The sequence below is a fragment of the Lepidochelys olivacea genome (assembly GCF_965140295.1).
Source record: "Lepidochelys olivacea isolate rLepOli2 genome assembly, chromosome: 1".
In the NCBI taxonomy this organism is placed as follows: Eukaryota; Metazoa; Chordata; order Testudines; family Cheloniidae; genus Lepidochelys; species Lepidochelys olivacea.
Genome location: NC_140411.1, coordinates 265,695,418 through 265,713,660, shown reverse-complemented (window position 1 = coordinate 265,713,660; position 18,243 = coordinate 265,695,418). Strand labels below are relative to the sequence as shown.

The following is an 18,243-nucleotide window of genomic DNA, read 5'->3' as shown; positions in this document are numbered from 1 at the left end:
TTGCTCTTAAACCACATATAGTTGCTCCCATAACAATGAAGGTCCTCTCCCAGGTGGTTTCTGACTCAGATTTGGTTGATAGCTAATATTCATGGTGGGACTGGAAATACTGAATACAGGAGGCGCAGTGATGACACTTCTAACATGGGCAGATCATTACAACTGGGTGGAGGTTAGGTTCTCTTTTTGCTCCAACTTGAGGTGCTGAACCTATTTAATGGTTCTCTTTTAGGGCCAGATGGTGATAGCCTTATACCTGGAGAAATCCTACTGAAGTCAATTGGACTACTTATGTAATTAGATATTTTTCATTTTGTCTAATGGTATCACAAACTGTTCCTCAGAGACTGATAGACCATATTAGGGTTCCAAAACATTCAAAGAGATAATGTTGTCTAGCCTTGACCAGTGTAAAACTTAACCTGGATGATTTGTTTCCAGAGTAACATACTCTTATTTGGTTACTTATTTTTGTAAAAAAAACATTTTCCAATCCCACCACATTTGTCACTGTGATGGTCGCAAATATTGTTGATTTAACTCCCTTCCTTCCTCAAAGAAAAGTATCTCAATTTCTTGTTTAGCTTTTCTTGACAAACTAATCACTCTTTGTGATATTCTAACTAAATATGTCAAGCTAAACACAGTTTACTCAGAATTATTCCCATTCCTAAAAAGATATACATTATTGCCATTGAAGACAAACTGTTTCCACTTCTAAATAGCTGTACATTTTTGCTACCAAAGAATGGCTGCTGAGCTTTTCTCACAGCAATGGTATTTTGACTGTATACATTTTAGATAGCATGTATCCTATTTTTTTTTTTTTTTGGCTGAAAATATCTAAGATATATACTTGGATCTTCCGGTAAGATGTTTAAAAGACATTAATTATCCCCTTTTTATTCACTTGGGAGCAAGCAGCAAACTAAATACAAGTATCTCATTTATGGCAAGATTCATGCAGGGGGAAAAAAAAACATTCTACTCTGTTCTCCTTTTAATCATCCTTGAATCAATTATTTTATAATTAACTAGATATCCCACACCACACCAATGTGGAAGGACCAGTTATTACTTCTGCAGACAGAAAAGCACTAAAATAGTCTAGGAGACACATACTCAAAGTACATACTGTAAAAGAAAAGCCTCAGGTTTACAAAGACAGGTTAATCAATTAAGAAGAAAAGGAGTACTTGTGGCACCTTAGAGACTAACACATTTATTGTCACTACTGAGGGCCGTTTAGATGGAGCAAGACAGCCTCTGAGAAGTGCGGGACAGGGAGGGGGCGCAGAAGGAGGAAGGGTAAAATTACAGTAACTACTGACTAGCCATTGGTCAGATTCAGATCCGCATCACCATTGGTGGAACAGACCATATTCATTTTTTAGCCAATCACAAATTACATTACGAGTCACACGGACAGGATAAAAGGACAGACATCGGGGCGCTACTGTGCGCTCAGGGCAGGTTTAGCAGATTGTGGGCGGGGTAGTTGTTGCTAGAGAGCGAATTACAATGTCGGGCAGAGGAAAGCAGGGAGGTAAGGTGCGGGCTAAGGCGAAGTCTCGCTCCTCGCGGGCTGGGCTGCAGTTCCCGGTGGGCCGTGTGCACCGCTTGCTTCGCAAAGGCAATTATGCGGAGCGGGTGGGCGCTGGCGCCCCGGTCTATATGGCTGCGGTGCTGGAGTATCTGACCGCTGAGATTCTGGAGCTGGCTGGCAACGCGGCGCGGGACAACAAGAAAACCAGGATCATCCCCCGTCACCTGCAGCTCGCCATCCGAAACGACGAGGAGCTCAACAAGCTGCTGGGAAAAGTCACGATCGCTCAAGGGGGTGTCCTGCCCAATATCCAGGCCGTGCTGCTGCCCAAGAAAACCGAAAGTCATAAGGCCAAGAGCAAATGAAACTGACCAAGAAGAAAGGTGAATCCTTCAACTTCACAGCTAACCCAAAGGCTCTTTTTAGAGCCACCTACTGTCTCAAAAAAAGAGTTACATCGCATTAAAACAGAAAGAGCAGCCTTGTTTGTTAAGTAGAAACCGCCCACCCCTTTAGTAGGGATCGCCAAAAATTTAAGCACTTATTAGTGATTCTCCTCCCCCTCGCCCACCCCCATTACTTTTCATGAGTAACGGAAGCCCCTTTTGGGGAGGGAAAACTAGGCACCAAGCCTTTGTTCTTCCAGGTTCCATAAATATCGATGGGGTAAAAACAGATTGTAAACTGTGTATATATAATAATAGGAAACCACTGAGAAAAATAAATATTCAATAGCACCAAGTGATTATGGTGCATTCTATGTTGAATCCATCCTGTTCTCTTAGAGACGAAAGCCTTGTTTTAATGTTGCTGCGACAAATCAAACAAATATACACAATTTTATCCAAGTTATCTTTCACCTGCCCTGGGGTTCTTTATACTCATATTTAAAGAACTGTCCCCCAAATATTGATTGGTCCCTTTGAACCCAAAATAATAGTGAAACCCTAATTCCTTTAAAAGGGGGTTTCAAATTCTTCAAGTACACAGAACAGTTTTTAACACGTTTAATTTCGAATACATATAGCACATCATACTGTCTAACCCATTCCCTCTGTAGTTTGGATAAATTAGGGGTTTGTGGGAGATTGGTTAATTTGATATAGCAAAAGAGATTTGGTCCCCATTTATGATTATATATTGCATATGAAACTGGTCTGTGGGTTCAAAAATGTCACAAATGGAAGGAAAAAGTAGTAACAGGAAAAACATCTTTTTAAATGGCTACCCTTGATTTAAAATCTAATCTCATATAGTACCATTAGGAATCACTTGTAACAACACAAGGCAGAACCGTGTGATTTATTAAAGGGATGTGTCCTTATCTATTATGGGAGAGCTCTGCATTTGATTTAATAATATAAGGGAATGTTTTCTTCTATTTCTTCACTGTGTGTGTTAACCTTATTGTATAATTTTGTTGTGAAAGTTTGCATCATACCTTTCTATCTTGTAAGAGAGATGTGTGATATTTCTATTTTAAATTGTTCCTTATTAACATAAATCCATCACTAATTGAACAATAATGTGTAATATGCAATGTTCTAGTCCTAAAGCAAAGATACATGTCAGTGGCAATTTGCTGAAGTTTGTAATGCACAAGAATGAAAAGACCTTAGCAATAGCCATGCCCTTTAGACAATGGATCAGGATTTCAAAAGTTGATTACTGGATCAATTCAGAATGCAGTGTTGCGTTAATGAATGTTAATATTTTCTTCATAGTCTAAGAAAACCTCGCCAATAATTGTTCCACCTGAAGTTACTATGACCTTGTCTATTAGGATAATAAAGGTTCCTGTAACACAGGACTAAGATATAGCTAGCAGCTCTGTATTGTACACAGAGCAGCACCCTACGAACCACTCTGCTTTAACAAGTCATCCACTTTTGGGGCACAAACAGTCCCTCACGGGACTTCAATCTGCTTCTCGCATTGTTCCATGGTGTGCTAATTTAACATTTCATGTTTTAAGGAGGGTAAAAGATTTTGGTCAAAGAAGCTAATTTCTAATCCATATTCAACGCTCATGGACGAGTTTGTGTTACTTCCTTCTCTTTGAAATCAATTTACTATGAAAACATTGATTCAAATGTCTGGCTTTGAGCCTTGAGTGGGAGAAGACCCTTTAAAGAATAACGTTTCATTACTTTGGGAATTTCATTGAGCACGGTGCAGTTTTTATTTAGAAGGAAAAACAAAAGTTTCTGTCTCCCGAGGTCTCTCCAGGTCCAGGACTCACGGTTTATTGACTCTTTTAAAACTCATCTTTTGTTTCTCCGACGGGAAACTCTACTGAATGAAAATACCCTCTTTCCCCTTCAGCACGCTATAAAGTGGGGGTGATTCGGTGGCGGATATACCGCAAAAAACACACTTTTTTGACTTCCAAGAAACACAAACTGAACGGGAAGAAGAGTACTTTCTGGCTTGCAGCTGGGCGGGCTCTTTAACGCACCAATCACAGAGTAGCTCTTCTCTATAAATACCAGGCATCTGACTTACTCTAGCCCAATTGTTTTCTTCTGATTCGTAGAAAACGTCTGCTAGAATGTCGGAAACGGCGCCTGTTGCCACTCCTGCTGTGTCCGCTGCTGGGGCAAAAACCTCTGCTAAAAAACCGAAGAAGGCGGCAGGAGGCTCAAAAGCGCGCAAGCCTTCGGGTCCCAGCGTGACCGAGCTGATCACCAAGGCGGTGTCCGCTTCCAAGGAGCGCAAAGGGCTCTCGCTGGCCGCTCTTAAGAAGGTTTTGGCCGCCGGAGGGTACGATGTGGAGAAGAACAACAGCCGCATCAAGTTAGGACTTAAGAGTCTGGTGAGCAAAACGATTTTGGTGCAGACAAAAGGTACCGGCGCCTCTGGTTCTTTCAAACTTAACAGGAAGCCGGGTGAGACTAAGGAGAAGGCACCGAAGAAGAAGCCAGCGGCAAAGCCTAAGAAACCAGTTGCCAAGAAACCCGCCAGCGCTGCCAAGAGACCCAAAAAGGCTGCGGCTGTGAAAAAGAGCCCGAAAAAAGCCAAAAAACCAGCGGCTTCCGCAGCCAAGAAAGCGGCCAAGAGCCCCAAAAAGGCCAAAACTGCCAAGCCCAAAAAGGCAGCTAAGAGCCCGGCTAAGGCCAAGGCGGTGAAGCCCAAGGCTGCCAAGCCCAAGCCAACCAAACCTAAAGCAGGAAAGGGTAAGAAGGCAGCGCCCAAGAAGAAGTAAAGGGATTTGAAAAAGAAAATAGAGTCTAACTCGTGCAAACAAACCCAACGGCTCTTTTAAGAGCCACCCACCTTTTCTAAAAGGAGCTGAAACATTCGTGCATTCACCCTCACAGCAGTAACAAATTTCCCCCCTTTGTGACTAAATAATACAAAATACTGGAAATAATACAAAGTAACTTAAGTTACTTTTGTCGTTCTGAGGGAAGCTAAGAGGAAATATTTATGGATACTGTTTCTAAGCGCTTACTCCTGTTCGGAATACTCCCCCGTACATTAAGTGGTGCTCAGGTCATTCTTTGTTCTGCCTACAGAGGGGGAGGGTAGGAGATCCAGTGAGGGGACAAAGGGTAAATGTTTGACTTAGAAACAATCACCTGACTGGCTGCGGGAAGCAGGACTAAATTGGTGGAGAGTTTGAAAAGCCCGCGCTGTGCAATGATTGGTCCGTCTCCCGCCCTGGGTTTAAAGCAGGGCACCTAGCGCTGACATACACGTTTAAAATCTGAACACGTATATCTTGATGGGGAGGGTGTATGCGAGTCTTTCGTAGTTTTGTTTTCACTGTTTAATACACAGCGCGTTTAGCCATTATTTTATGTTTTATTCCCTCTCGCTACCAATCTTCCTCCTCCCCCGTGTTAGATATGCTTATGGCTGCCTAGTTAATATTAGAAGATCAAAACCTTTTTTCGGTTCGCTAACCGATAGTGACCTAGTGAACCATGCTGCCATTTACTAATTTAAAGCATTTATAAAGAGGACATGTAGGGCGAAGAACCTTAGAGTGCCAAGGTTTTAAAAACCCACAAATTAGGAATCACTGCACAACTGACTCATTTGGAGGTCACATCCACCACACAAGCGATGAAATCCCTATATTCATATGTGCAATGCAGGCGTCGTTTCAGGAACGCTTCAGGATCACTACACATTTACTGCACAGCTGTGCTCTTCACCAACCAGTTTTCACGGTGATACTCTAAACACGTCTCCTCAGTCGGGTTTTACAACTGTTCAGCGTACCTTGCAAGGATATGCTTTTCAGTAGTCGTGAGAACAGTCTCTTCTCCCCCCCACCCATTTTCCAAATACTCAAAGATGCCGAAAACAGTCTGTATTAGCTATAACTTTCAGAAAGTTATGAAGTTGAGAACAATAGAAAGAGAATCTTTTGTTAGGTATACACAGTAAGTCTATACTAGGAGTTCTAAGCAAAGTTATAGGGATTAAACTCTCCTGAACTGTTTTTAAAAACCTGCTCATTTCCCACTCTAAATATTCAGTAAAAGGCTCTGGAGAATTCCTCAAATCAGGAACTGGAGGAAAATGAAGGAATAAATTAAGTTAATTTAGACTTCAAAGACCTTATTCTTATCCACACTTGCCTGCTCTACCGTATTTTCACTACGATATACCCTGGAGATTAAGATCAAACATAAACCTGTAGTGCTAGAAGGTTGCCTTCGTGAGGGGTGGGGTAGCTTTTGGAAGGGAAGTTGTAGGCCTTGACTTTAAAGCAGTACACATTTAACCATCCTATTTAACCACCAAGAAAACTAGTAACTGAAATAGAGCAAATAAAGCTTTAGATTGTAGTAAAAGGTCTAGTTAGTGTTTGTCTGAAAATGAAAACCTACTTTTTCTATATACTAGTTGTTCTGCGTAGGAGTAAATAAAATAGTAATACAGCTCCTCCGTGGAGAGAGTGGGTGGCTCTTAAAAGAGCCTTTGGGTTATAGCCGAAAAAAATTTGAAAGTTTACTTAGAACTAGTGTACTTTGTGACAGCCTTAGTGCCCTCAGACACGGCGTGTTTGGCCAGTTCCCCCGGCAGAAGCAGGCGCACAGCGGTCTGGATCTCCCGGGAAGTGATGGTCGAGCGCTTGTTGTAATGCGCCAGGCGAGACGCTTCCCCAGCAATACGTTCAAATATGTCGTTTACAAAGGAGTTCATGATCCCCATCGCCTTAGAGGAGATACCGGTGTCAGGATGAACTTGCTTCAATACCTTATACACGTAGATAGAGTAACTCTCCTTCCTGGTCTTTCTCCTTTTCTTATCTCCTTTCTTCTGAGTCTTGGTCACAGCTTTCTTCGAGCCCTTTTTGGGGGCAGGAGCAGATTTTGCCGGCTCTGGCATAGTAGCAGTTTATCGTTTGCTGAATAGCTCAAGAACAGTAGCATGCGGATGGCACAGCTACCCTTGTATATATAGGGAGCGTATGCAAACGAGTAGCTTTTGCAGTCTGACTTCCTATTTGATACAAGAAACAAATGGTCTCAGCACCGGCACATACGACTTCATAATTGGTCATCTTCAGATACCATGTCACCATTGGTTGTTATTTTTTTCAGCCAATCAAAAAGCAATTTATCAACCAATAGTTGGAAGCAGTATTTGCAAATGTTTCGCTTTAGGTGCAGCCCTACTAAAGCTTTTAAAACTGTAAAGCTAGAACCGAAGTCGAATTCAGGAATGGCTTATAGCTGTTTATATTATAGGGGAACACCTATCCCTGTAGACGCTACTCTCAATCCCTAAGAATCATTGGGGTCTACTCCTAAATTAGTAATGAAACTAAAAAAAAAAAAAAATTATGATCTTTCTCTATTAAAGGTACAAATTATACAAATGTACTCTAAATAGTGCATTTGTGAAAAGTCTTTATAAAGTTCCATATTTGTTTATCAATAATCCTGAGGTTAAATTAATCCAGTCTACAGGTTACTTTTTAAAATTAGGTTTCAGAGTAGCAGCCGTGTTAGTCTGTATTCGCAAAAAGAAAAGGAGGACTTGTGGCACCTTAGAGACTAACCAATTTATTTGAGCATAAGCTTTCCTGAGCTACCATTGGTTAGTCTCTAAGGTGCCACAAGTACTCCTTTTCTTTTTTTAAAATTGTGTTTCCTTAATACTTGCCAGTGGGATCTAAAATTTACCTTGATTCTTTCCTTGTTGTCACTGGTAATTATATGTGTTTACAGGCCAAATCTGTGGCTTCAGTTGTAGCTGCACATGAAGAGGTTGTAGGCTAATGAAATCACACAATTATAACTGTGATCAGAATTTGGAGATGAGGTAACACAAGAGCAATTAAAGAAATAATTTGGACTGTGGAGTATTCATTATTGTTGATGATCATTGAGAATAAAAAACAAAACTATAAAAACAGTTTTTCAGAATAAACGATGAATTTAAAGTGGTGGCAGTTGGGTGAAAAAAATTGTAAACAACAAATTTGATGTGGAAATATTTGAGATGCAATAAAATGGAAATCCTTTATAAGAACAATAGGTGAAGGTTAAAATGACAAAATGATACTATAATTAGGACCACAGAGGTCTGCCTGTGTGTAACTCATGGCAGGACCAATGAGCCAGGGAATATCTAGCTTTATTGAAGTCAATGAGTTTTTGGCCTTGACTTCAGTGAGGCCAGAATTTCACCTGTCATCCTGCAAAGACAAAATGCTTAATGCTGTACTTTCCTATTGACTTCTTGTGATTAAAATTAAATACATTGCATGTGCTTTCAGGATACCAGCTTAGTTAGCACACACTTGGTATTTTCTTTTGTTTTACGTGGACTGTGTGCGTCATGTAAAACAAAGTTAGATTCAAGACCTCTATATATTACTAATCAAAATGTAAATTTGTTTATTGAAATCTAACCTGGGTAGCTGTGATAATAAAAATAATGTGTAAATTCAACATTGAATAATAGTATTATTATGAATAAGAAAATGTAATGATTTAATACAATCGAAGTATCTTCAAAGAGGACATCTATATTTTTATTATGGAATTGTGGGGAGTTGATTTTATACAAATATATATTCTTTAATGAGTCATTCTAAACCATAGTTAGGTGTTGTTATCCTACACTTTCAAATCCAAAGGTTAGAGCCATTCCAATTTTCAGTCAAGCACTGTAGCAATAGGTTAGTCTATTTTATCTACTTTCTCTACATTGTAAATTATGTTTAAATTGTTTAATAAAAGCCACTGCTGTTTGGTTCAGTTGTTTACATTTATCAAACAGAAACTGAAGTGATCTAACATTATTATTGGACTATGCACATTTTCCTTTCTTCCACCCTAGTTTTCCAGAAAACTGACTTTTTCCTTAACCACAGTAAATGCTCATTGCCTAGATCATTAGTAATTCATGTTCATGATGCAGGGTTTGTCAAAATCACTCACCTATAGACTAACTCAGTTCCAACTGAACTCAATAGAATGGGATTTTTTTTTTTTTACCAGTTACTGCAGTTGAAGCAGTTAGGCCACATCTCAGTGCTTTTGAGGAAAATCCCATCCTAAAATCCTTAAGTGATGTTATCAAACTAATATGGTGTGAAAAATCTATTTACAAACTGAGGTTACTGTTTCTATCACCTTTCTTTTTTAATTTATATAGTTTACAAAGTCTATTAGGATTTTCTATAACTTCATCCTGAAAACATGTGTTTAATTTTCATATAAATAATACCATTTACTTCATAAAGCTTTTTGTTTAGTGCCTTGTTTTGAAAGAGAATTTAAAAATATATAATAAATGTGTCTGAGGAAGGCATTATTTGGTGATAACACGCAAAATTGTAAGAAATGTTGAGAAACATAACTTCTGCCCCTTAATTAAGGGCGGCTGAGAAAGCTTCTGTGAAAGTTTTCTGCTGATGCAAGGAAAACAGGGACAAAAAGACTAAAAATTAGAAAATGCACAAAGAAAATGTGATACTAACAAATTATATGACAAATATCTTTTAATTGAAAAAAAATCTGTGACACCTTTATCCACCTCTGGTTATATTTACTTCTATCTTTATACTGTAAACTCTTAGGAATTATATAAATAATCCATCACTATTTTGATCATCTGTAAATATTAAATATTTTTTAAATAAAATCACTGTTTTCAAAGGTGAAAGTGGGATTTAACAAACAAAAACAACAATCAATAACAAAACCAAGCAAACAAGCAAACAAGCTTCCCTGGGCTCTCTTTATATAACAAATACTATATCATAATAAGCCAATAAATCCCCTCCCCAACTATTTCTACTCCACTTTTTTTTTAAATTACTCTTCTAGGTTACATTGTTGCATCAAATTGGGGAGAAAAAAACAATCAACAACAAGAAAAAACAAAACGCAGAGATAAGGAAAAGTAAAAGTGCTATATATTTCATGACTGATTTCAAGAAAATCAATATCACTTGTGATTTGTGGTGATCAGCAGCCAAATGCTAGCCTGGGAGTGGGCCCAGTTTGCTGCCCCCCCCCCTCACCTGTAGGGTGGGTTTTACCTTGTGACTCTGCCTTGATGTGCCAATCTAGTTGGTTTGTGCCCTGGGCCCATCACTACTCCGGTAGGGCAATGTGGTGGCTGGACTGATCACCCTGATCTGGAGCTAGGGCTGACACCCCTTGGCTTGGTTCTTGCTTCTGATACAGTTGGAGACCCTTTCTATTTGAGCATTCCCCTATGGTTGCGATCTCGCCCTTATCTTCTCTGGGACACTAGCCATTCTTGCAGCCTGAACATATGCACAACATAGCAACTGGTATTTGTGGAAGTGAAAATGGAAACCTTCAACCACTGGCAATAGGTGGTATGCCCGGTGTTGATGCTGTTGGCAACTTTATCCCTCTGACATGTGGTCTGATGTAATGAGAAATCTATTGAGGAGCGGCCCATCCCCCTCCACATATAATATTCAACCAGGGTCCTTTCCTACAGCAGTTTAATGGATTGAAGCCCTGCTTCAGCCTTATAAACTTTAGTTTGAGGTTTGCAGACTTATAGCTATATTAGGGCAAACCCCTAACTGGAGCAAAGGGGCAGGAGTCTTTATCCATGAGAGTGCAGCCTTTTACATTCTAATGTACAATACAAGCTAGGGGACCACAATAAACAGTTACTATTACCACACCTGGCTGAATCCCATGCTTCCCAAGGGAAACCAAGACAATGAAGGTATGAATAGATCATCTAGTGAAAGGTGCTTGAAAAACCCTGTGAGAACAGTACACTAAGCAGACACTGGTATGAGATGTGGGAAGGGGCTTGTATGTAAGCTGTGCAGAACTCTGGTTTTTAGTTTACGTTGTCTGATGTAATGTCTCAGGAGAGACTTCTCTTTGCTTACAGAACTAAAGCAACTTTGCTTTTCAGTAAGGAGCCACCTCTATGTTAAAATTTCTGTCATGCTGGAAATACAGATAACGTGGTAGCCCCTGATGTCCTCTGTCCCTCCATGGTCATGAGACAGTAAGCCATGTCTCCAAAGCATGATAAAGTGCAGCCTTCAGCTTTGCAGGCCTGTAGTCTTATCTGTTAAATGGGAGAATCTAAAGTAGAATCCTCTGAGCCTGATGGCCTAATTGAGTCCTCATGGCAAGGCATTAGTGAAGGTGGTAGTTTAACCCCTCCTCCCCACTTCTCTGCCAATGTCTGGATTAGTAGATTATGCCTTAGAAGGTATTAAATGGGTCCGTCTCTGTCCTTGCATACCAGTCCTGTTCAAGCACATTGGTCAGGGCCAGTGCACAATTCTTCCAAGGAGACGGGTGTTTCATGTACCCACAGCCTGGTTCCAGTGTGAGAGCACCAGTCACTTACTGCATGAATTGAACACTCTTTACAAGATTCCTGAATGGGGAAAATGGCTCAAGTTTGGAATTTCTTCCGTATCACTCCTTGTGTGCCCTCAAGTGGGCATCGGGAGTGCAGACCTCATGCTGAGCTGAGCAGAACTACCTTTGGGATGGAATCCTACTTGCCCTAAATGGTCCATACTTGTGACGTGCACACTGTAATATGAACAGGGGCTTGTTTGACCTCCCTGACAGGAACTGGAATATACTTAACTCCTCTTGGTGGAAAGATTTAAGAGCAGGACACCAGGGCTTAGTCTATCTCATGTCTTACCCTGTGGAAGTGAGAGATTCCTCTTCCTAGCATGGGGCACAGCAACCTTCACAGGGAGGGGAAGGAGTCAGGCATTATCCTATAGGAACCACACTGCCAATACACTTGATGTGGTGCTAGCTGGAGTTTGAGGTCCCTTCTCATCTCAACGACTGAAAGAGAGAGGGATGCTAGTGGGTGAGTGGAAGTGCCCAGAGACCTTTCTAGTGTGATTGGCTTCCTGAGCAGTGGAGGGTCCAAGAATTGGCAAAGGATCAGTGGAGTGGGAGTGACTGTGGTGATCTGTTTCCCCATGGGGACCTTGGATGTAATTTGAATAATAAAATTGCTACCTGGTTAAAACTCATACACTTCCTTGTTTTCTTCCATGTGGGGAGCACACCAAATGAATGAATTGGGGAGGGGGGAACCAAAACCAACCAACCAACAAAACCACCACCTCCCAAGATGGAAACAAAGGAAAAATAAAAATAAAACAGTGCTGTATTTCATGACTGACTTTAAGAAAACCTTTATCACTCGTGATTTGCAGAGATCAGCAAACCAAAGACAACCTGTTACTATGTAATTCACTAATTACCGTGTATGTGTACCTGGGCAAATATACATAGATTGCATAATTTTGGGTAGATGTGGGTATTTTTCCCAGTACCTTGGTCCAAGTAAGTAAAAACCTAGCCCTTACAAAATCACACACAACCCCCGCCCCCTTTGTGCCCACTTTATAAAAGAAAGACTACCTATATTTCCCCCACACTCCCACAACTCCCTTTGTGAAACAGATTAATTAGATTTCATAGACTCACAGGAGTGGAAAGGACCTCAAGAGGTCATCCAGTCCAGTCCCCTGAACTCAGGAGAGGAGCCTGCTTTTCTGAGTGCGGGTTCTGTAACCCTTCAAATCAGTAGTCACACCGTGGCAGCGACATCATTCACATTATGTGAGGAGACAGAAAACAGAACCAACGTAGGTACCCAGCCTCGTCCCTTATGATTAGATCTGAATGTAGCAGATTTTAAACCCTCCTTTGTTCAAATTTTGGAAAATGGCGACGAATGTCGGAGAGGCTTAGAGAGAGGGGGAGAAAGAAATCTGTCAGTGAACCCGATTGGTCCTATTTTGCCGCAGATTCCTACTTGAACCCAGGAAGGAGGGGAAGCTTTACAAAGCCACACAATAGCAGCCATCCCCACCCCACCCCACGGGAAGCCGCGTTATCGAAAGGGAAAATATTCAAAAGACAAGCAGAAAAGACATTGTAAAGAGATTCCTAATTTGACCAGCAGCACGCTGAGAGAGACCCAGCCGTGTTAGGAAACGTGGGCTTCCAGGGCAGTTATAATGATTAGCGCTAGCCTGAGTCTCCTAATCCTAAAGCTGTCAATTTTTTTAGCCTGCTTGCTAAAGGAAACCAGTGGGGGGAGCTGGAATGTTTTGCCTGCCTAGGACCGTCCCGTCCCAACCGCCGCATGCATGGACAGCGAAGAGCGAGGGGGGAGGAAAGGTGCAAATGGCCCGCCCTTTCTCCTCTGCAGTTCTCAATCAGGTCGTACTTCAGGCAATATACAGAGACGGCCACCCATTCTCGCTACACAGCTTTGTCTGTAATCCTAGCCAACATGTCTGGTCGTGGTAAGGGAGGCAAGGGTCTCGGAAAAGGAGGCGCTAAGCGTCATAGAAAGGTACTGAGGGACAATATTCAGGGCATAACCAAGCCAGCAATTCGCCGTTTGGCTCGTCGTGGGGGTGTAAAGCGCATTTCGGGTCTCATTTATGAGGAGACTCGGGGAGTGCTGAAAGTATTTCTGGAGAACGTGATCCGAGATGCTGTTACTTACACTGAGCATGCGAAGCGGAAGACTGTGACTGCTATGGACGTTGTTTATGCGCTGAAGCGTCAAGGTCGTACTCTGTACGGATTTGGAGGCTAAACCCGTGCCTGTAATAGTCTGTTAGAAAACATTTATAACCCAAAGGCTCTTTTCAGAGCCACCCACGCTTTCATGAAAAGAGCTGTTGTTCTTGGAGAACTCTGGGACAAGTGGTATTCATGCCCTTGTTTATATATTCCTTAATCAAACTAATAATTATCTAAGGTGAAGTGAAACTTACAGAATGATTGCACTATTTGCGCTATAAATAAAAGGTAGTCCTTTACTTGTCAACTGGGGAAGTACTTGCAACACACACACACCACGCCAGCGTGAGGACTCTGTGAAAGCCGCACACATGGCTCAAAATGTATGCGAGCGTACCTATATGCAAAAGAGGAACCATAGAAGGACGATGTTGTATGTTAGCCTGCGGGAGTTATAACAGAGGAACTACCCCGACCCACGAACTACAGGGAAAAAGGAGGGTTTCCGATAATAAAGGAGAGTATATAACACCTTAAGTGTTCGTGCATTAAGCTTAAAAAAAAAAAAAAGCCCATGAATATTCTAGGCCAACAGCGAGCTGTTTTACCTTCCGCAAGGATAACATACTATGTATGTACCTTTCCAAACCACTTAAATATTAAAGCAGGGATACAGCTCTTTTCCGGGTAAACGTGGTGGCTCTTAAAAGAGCCTTTGGGTTTTTAAGTGGTTGCAAAAGAGGGGCTTTACGCTCTTTCCCCACGGATGCGCCGGGCCAATTGGATATCTTTAGGCATAATCGTGACTCTCTTGGCATGAATAGCACACAGGTTGGTATCCTCGAAAAGACCAACTAGATATGCCTCACTAGCCTCCTGCAGGGCCATAACAGCCGAACTCTGGAAGCGCAAGTCGGTCTTGAAATCCTGAGCGATTTCACGCACCAGGCGCTGGAAGGGCAGCTTGCGGATGAGCAGCTCAGTAGATTTCTGATAACGGCGAATCTCTCGTAGGGCCACAGTACCGGGGCGATAACGATGGGGCTTTTTCACTCCCCCAGTGGCAGGCGCGCTCTTCCGAGCAGCCTTAGTAGCCAACTGTTTACGAGGGGCTTTGCCACCGGTAGATTTACGGGCGGTCTGCTTGGTCCTGGCCATTCTGCACAATCACTTCTCTTAACTCTGAAAACAAGAAGCAGAATGAATCGAACCGAGCGCGCAGACCGCTCTTTATAGACAAACTCTGTCTCTTGATTGGATGAGAAAGAGACGACAACTCTCATTGGACTATTCAAAATAAATTTGAAAAGCCCGCGTTATTCACAGAAAGCTCCGGTGAAGGCACGTCAGTAATACCCCCGGAAGTGTGGATGGGGTAGCTGTACAGAGGTATTTCTTAAGTGACCGATCGATTGAATTATACTATAATTCATGGATCTCATAAACGCATGGCCATCACAGAAAGCTCCAATTCCAGCACTCCTGGGAGTGCTGTGAGGGGGACACGTCACGGAATTGCCTCCCTGCTGCCCTACTTTATGGATCTCATAAACGCATGGCCACTTTTTTTCTGACCGTCTCCAAACTGAACATTTGGAAGGAGAGAGGACTAAAATTATTTTAAATGTTAAAGACTGATTTCAAAGGTGATGATTTCGTTATTTTGCAAATGGAAAGAAACCGCATGAACCAGTGTTGGAAAACAGAGCGGACTGGCGAGGAGAAGATTCTGTGAGCCAGAAAGTAGGGCAGCAGGGAGGCAATTCCGTGACGTGTCCCCCTCACAGCACTCCCAGGAGTGCTGGAATTGGAGCTTTCTGTGATGGCCATGCGTTTATGAGATCCATGAATTATAGTATAATTCAATCGATCGGTCACTTAAGAAATACCTCTGTACAGCTACCCCATCCACACTTCCGGGGGTATTACTGACGTGCCTTCACCGGAGCTTTCTGTGAATAACGCGGGCTTTTCAAATTTATTTTGAATAGTCCAATGAGAGTTGTCGTCTCTTTCTCATCCAATCAAGAGACAGAGTTTGTCTATAAAGAGCGGTCTGCGCGCTCGGTTCGATTCATTCTGCTTCTTGTTTTCAGAGTTAAGAGAAGTGATTGTGCAGAATGGCCAGGACCAAGCAGACCGCCCGTAAATCTACCGGTGGCAAAGCCCCTCGTAAACAGTTGGCTACTAAGGCTGCTCGGAAGAGCGCGCCTGCCACTGGGGGAGTGAAAAAGCCCCATCGTTATCGCCCCGGTACTGTGGCCCTACGAGAGATTCGCCGTTATCAGAAATCTACTGAGCTGCTCATCCGCAAGCTGCCCTTCCAGCGCCTGGTGCGTGAAATCGCTCAGGATTTCAAGACCGACTTGCGCTTCCAGAGTTCGGCTGTTATGGCCCTGCAGGAGGCTAGTGAGGCATATCTAGTTGGTCTTTTCGAGGATACCAACCTGTGTGCTATTCATGCCAAGAGAGTCACGATTATGCCTAAAGATATCCAATTGGCCCGGCGCATCCGTGGGGAAAGAGCGTAAAGCCCCTCTTTTGCAACCACTTAAAAACCCAAAGGCTCTTTTAAGAGCCACCACGTTTACCCGGAAAAGAGCTGTATCCCTGCTTTAATATTTAAGTGGTTTGGAAAGGTACATACATAGTATGTTATCCTTGCGGAAGGTAAAACAGCTCGCTGTTGGCCTAGAATATTCATGGGCTTTTTTTTTTTTTTAAGCTTAATGCACGAACACTTAAGGTGTTATATACTCTCCTTTATTATCGGAAACCCTCCTTTTTCCCTGTAGTTCGTGGGTCGGGGTAGTTCCTCTGTTATAACTCCCGCAGGCTAACATACAACATCGTCCTTCTATGGTTCCTCTTTTGCATATAGGTACGCTCGCATACATTTTGAGCCATGTGTGCGGCTTTCACAGAGTCCTCACGCTGGCGTGGTGTGTGTGTGTTGCAAGTACTTCCCCAGTTGACAAGTAAAGGACTACCTTTTATTTATAGCGCAAATAGTGCAATCATTCTGTAAGTTTCACTTCACCTTAGATAATTATTAGTTTGATTAAGGAATATATAAACAAGGGCATGAATACCACTTGTCCCAGAGTTCTCCAAGAACAACAGCTCTTTTCATGAAAGCGTGGGTGGCTCTGAAAAGAGCCTTTGGGTTATAAATGTTTTCTAACAGACTATTACAGGCACGGGTTTAGCCTCCAAATCCGTACAGAGTACGACCTTGACGCTTCAGCGCATAAACAACGTCCATAGCAGTCACAGTCTTCCGCTTCGCATGCTCAGTGTAAGTAACAGCATCTCGGATCACGTTCTCCAGAAATACTTTCAGCACTCCCCGAGTCTCCTCATAAATGAGACCCGAAATGCGCTTTACACCCCCACGACGAGCCAAACGGCGAATTGCTGGCTTGGTTATGCCCTGAATATTGTCCCTCAGTACCTTTCTATGACGCTTAGCGCCTCCTTTTCCGAGACCCTTGCCTCCCTTACCACGACCAGACATGTTGGCTAGGATTACAGACAAAGCTGTGTAGCGAGAATGGGTGGCCGTCTCTGTATATTGCCTGAAGTACGACCTGATTGAGAACTGCAGAGGAGAAAGGGCGGGCCATTTGCACCTTTCCTCCCCCCTCGCTCTTCGCTGTCCATGCATGCGGCGGTTGGGACGGGACGGTCCTAGGCAGGCAAAACATTCCAGCTCCCCCCACTGGTTTCCTTTAGCAAGCAGGCTAAAAAAATTGACAGCTTTAGGATTAGGAGACTCAGGCTAGCGCTAATCATTATAACTGCCCTGGAAGCCCACGTTTCCTAACACGGCTGGGTCTCTCTCAGCGTGCTGCTGGTCAAATTAGGAATCTCTTTACAATGTCTTTTCTGCTTGTCTTTTGAATATTTTCCCTTTCGATAACGCGGCTTCCCGTGGGGTGGGGTGGGGATGGCTGCTATTGTGTGGCTTTGTAAAGCTTCCCCTCCTTCCTGGGTTCAAGTAGGAATCTGCGGCAAAATAGGACCAATCGGGTTCACTGACAGATTTCTTTCTCCCCCTCTCTCTAAGCCTCTCCGACATTCGTCGCCATTTTCCAAAATTTGAACAAAGGAGGGTTTAAAATCTGCTACATTCAGATCTAATCATAAGGGACGAGGCTGGGTACCTACGTTGGTTCTGTTTTCTGTCTCCTCACATAATGTGAATGATGTCGCTGCCACGGTGTGACTACTGATTTGAAGGGTTACAGAACCCGCACTCAGAAAAGCAGGCTCCTCTCCTATTTCACAAAGGGAAAGTTGGGAGTGGGGGTGGCTGGAAGAGACCCTTATCCTTGCTTTAATTTATAAAGTCGAAACAAAGGTTTCATGTTTATTATTGTAAAAGGGCTAGATTTTGAATTACTCAGTAGAATGTCGGGGGGTGGGGTGGGAAGGGAACCACACATATACTGTGTATATATATATTTGTCCAACTAATTGGAAAGCTAGCCCATATATATATATTGCCCAGGCCCCAAGACAAAACAGTGAACGTTCTACACAATAATGGGTTACCTTAGCTTTGTTGATCTCTGCAAATCATAGGTGGTAATGATTAAATGTTTTATCAGTCATATAATATTAGCACCTTTTCCTACCAGTTACACACACACTGCTGTGTTAGTCCCTCTCTCTCTAGTCTTTTTTATATGCTAT

At 42.5% G+C, this 18,243-nt stretch overlaps 7 protein-coding genes across 7 annotated transcripts; 4 read left to right on the top strand and 3 right to left on the bottom strand.

Moving 5' to 3' along the window:
• Positions 1–1,474: 1,474 nt before the first annotated feature.
• On the top strand, positions 1,475–2,204 carry H2AJ (H2A.J histone). Its single transcript, XM_084617518.1, has one exon. It carries the CDS (start codon positions 1,522–1,524, stop codon positions 1,909–1,911), a length of 390 nt encoding a protein of 129 aa, XP_084473644.1. The 5' UTR covers positions 1,475–1,521; the 3' UTR covers positions 1,912–2,204.
• Positions 2,205–4,080: 1,876 nt separating this feature from the next.
• LOC311512544 (histone H1-like) lies at positions 4,081–4,791 on the top strand. Its single transcript, XM_084613809.1, has one exon. The coding sequence runs from the start codon at positions 4,098–4,100 to the stop codon at positions 4,749–4,751; it is 654 nt and encodes a 217-aa protein (XP_084469935.1). The 5' UTR covers positions 4,081–4,097; the 3' UTR covers positions 4,752–4,791.
• Positions 4,792–6,501: 1,710 nt separating this feature from the next.
• Positions 6,502–6,901, bottom strand: LOC311528487 (histone H2B 8). Its single transcript, XM_084643570.1, has one exon. The coding sequence runs from the start codon at positions 6,890–6,892 to the stop codon at positions 6,512–6,514; it is 381 nt and encodes a 126-aa protein (XP_084499696.1). The 5' UTR covers positions 6,893–6,901; the 3' UTR covers positions 6,502–6,511.
• A 6,394-nt stretch (positions 6,902–13,295) lies between these two features.
• Positions 13,296–14,039, top strand: LOC311514896 (histone H4). The gene has a single exon (XM_084617625.1). The coding sequence runs from the start codon at positions 13,307–13,309 to the stop codon at positions 13,616–13,618; it is 312 nt and encodes a 103-aa protein (XP_084473751.1). The 5' UTR covers positions 13,296–13,306; the 3' UTR covers positions 13,619–14,039.
• Positions 14,040–14,270: 231 nt separating this feature from the next.
• Positions 14,271–14,716, bottom strand: LOC311515535 (histone H3.2). Its single transcript, XM_084618685.1, has one exon. The coding sequence runs from the start codon at positions 14,701–14,703 to the stop codon at positions 14,293–14,295; it is 411 nt and encodes a 136-aa protein (XP_084474811.1). The 5' UTR covers positions 14,704–14,716; the 3' UTR covers positions 14,271–14,292.
• Positions 14,717–15,652: 936 nt separating this feature from the next.
• Positions 15,653–16,098, top strand: LOC311515210 (histone H3.2). Its single transcript, XM_084618111.1, has one exon. It carries the CDS (start codon positions 15,666–15,668, stop codon positions 16,074–16,076), a length of 411 nt encoding a protein of 136 aa, XP_084474237.1. The 5' UTR covers positions 15,653–15,665; the 3' UTR covers positions 16,077–16,098.
• A 231-nt stretch (positions 16,099–16,329) lies between these two features.
• LOC311513108 (histone H4) lies at positions 16,330–17,073 on the bottom strand. Its single transcript, XM_084614731.1, has one exon. It carries the CDS (start codon positions 17,060–17,062, stop codon positions 16,751–16,753), a length of 312 nt encoding a protein of 103 aa, XP_084470857.1. The 5' UTR covers positions 17,063–17,073; the 3' UTR covers positions 16,330–16,750.
• Positions 17,074–18,243: the final 1,170 nt, after the last annotated feature.

What these genes read in the sequence shown, in the direction of transcription:
- H2AJ (XM_084617518.1), top strand. Translation starts at nt 1,522, where the DNA reads ATGTCGGGCAGAGGAAAGCAGGGAGGTAAGGTGCGGGCTAAGGCGAAG.
- LOC311514896 (XM_084617625.1), top strand. Translation starts at nt 13,307, where the DNA reads ATGTCTGGTCGTGGTAAGGGAGGCAAGGGTCTCGGAAAAGGAGGCGCT.
- LOC311512544 (XM_084613809.1), top strand. Translation starts at nt 4,098, where the DNA reads ATGTCGGAAACGGCGCCTGTTGCCACTCCTGCTGTGTCCGCTGCTGGG.
- LOC311515535 (XM_084618685.1), bottom strand. Translation starts at nt 14,703, where the DNA reads ATGGCCAGGACCAAGCAGACCGCCCGTAAATCTACCGGTGGCAAAGCC.
- LOC311513108 (XM_084614731.1), bottom strand. Translation starts at nt 17,062, where the DNA reads ATGTCTGGTCGTGGTAAGGGAGGCAAGGGTCTCGGAAAAGGAGGCGCT.
- LOC311528487 (XM_084643570.1), bottom strand. Translation starts at nt 6,892, where the DNA reads ATGCCAGAGCCGGCAAAATCTGCTCCTGCCCCCAAAAAGGGCTCGAAG.
- LOC311515210 (XM_084618111.1), top strand. Translation starts at nt 15,666, where the DNA reads ATGGCCAGGACCAAGCAGACCGCCCGTAAATCTACCGGTGGCAAAGCC.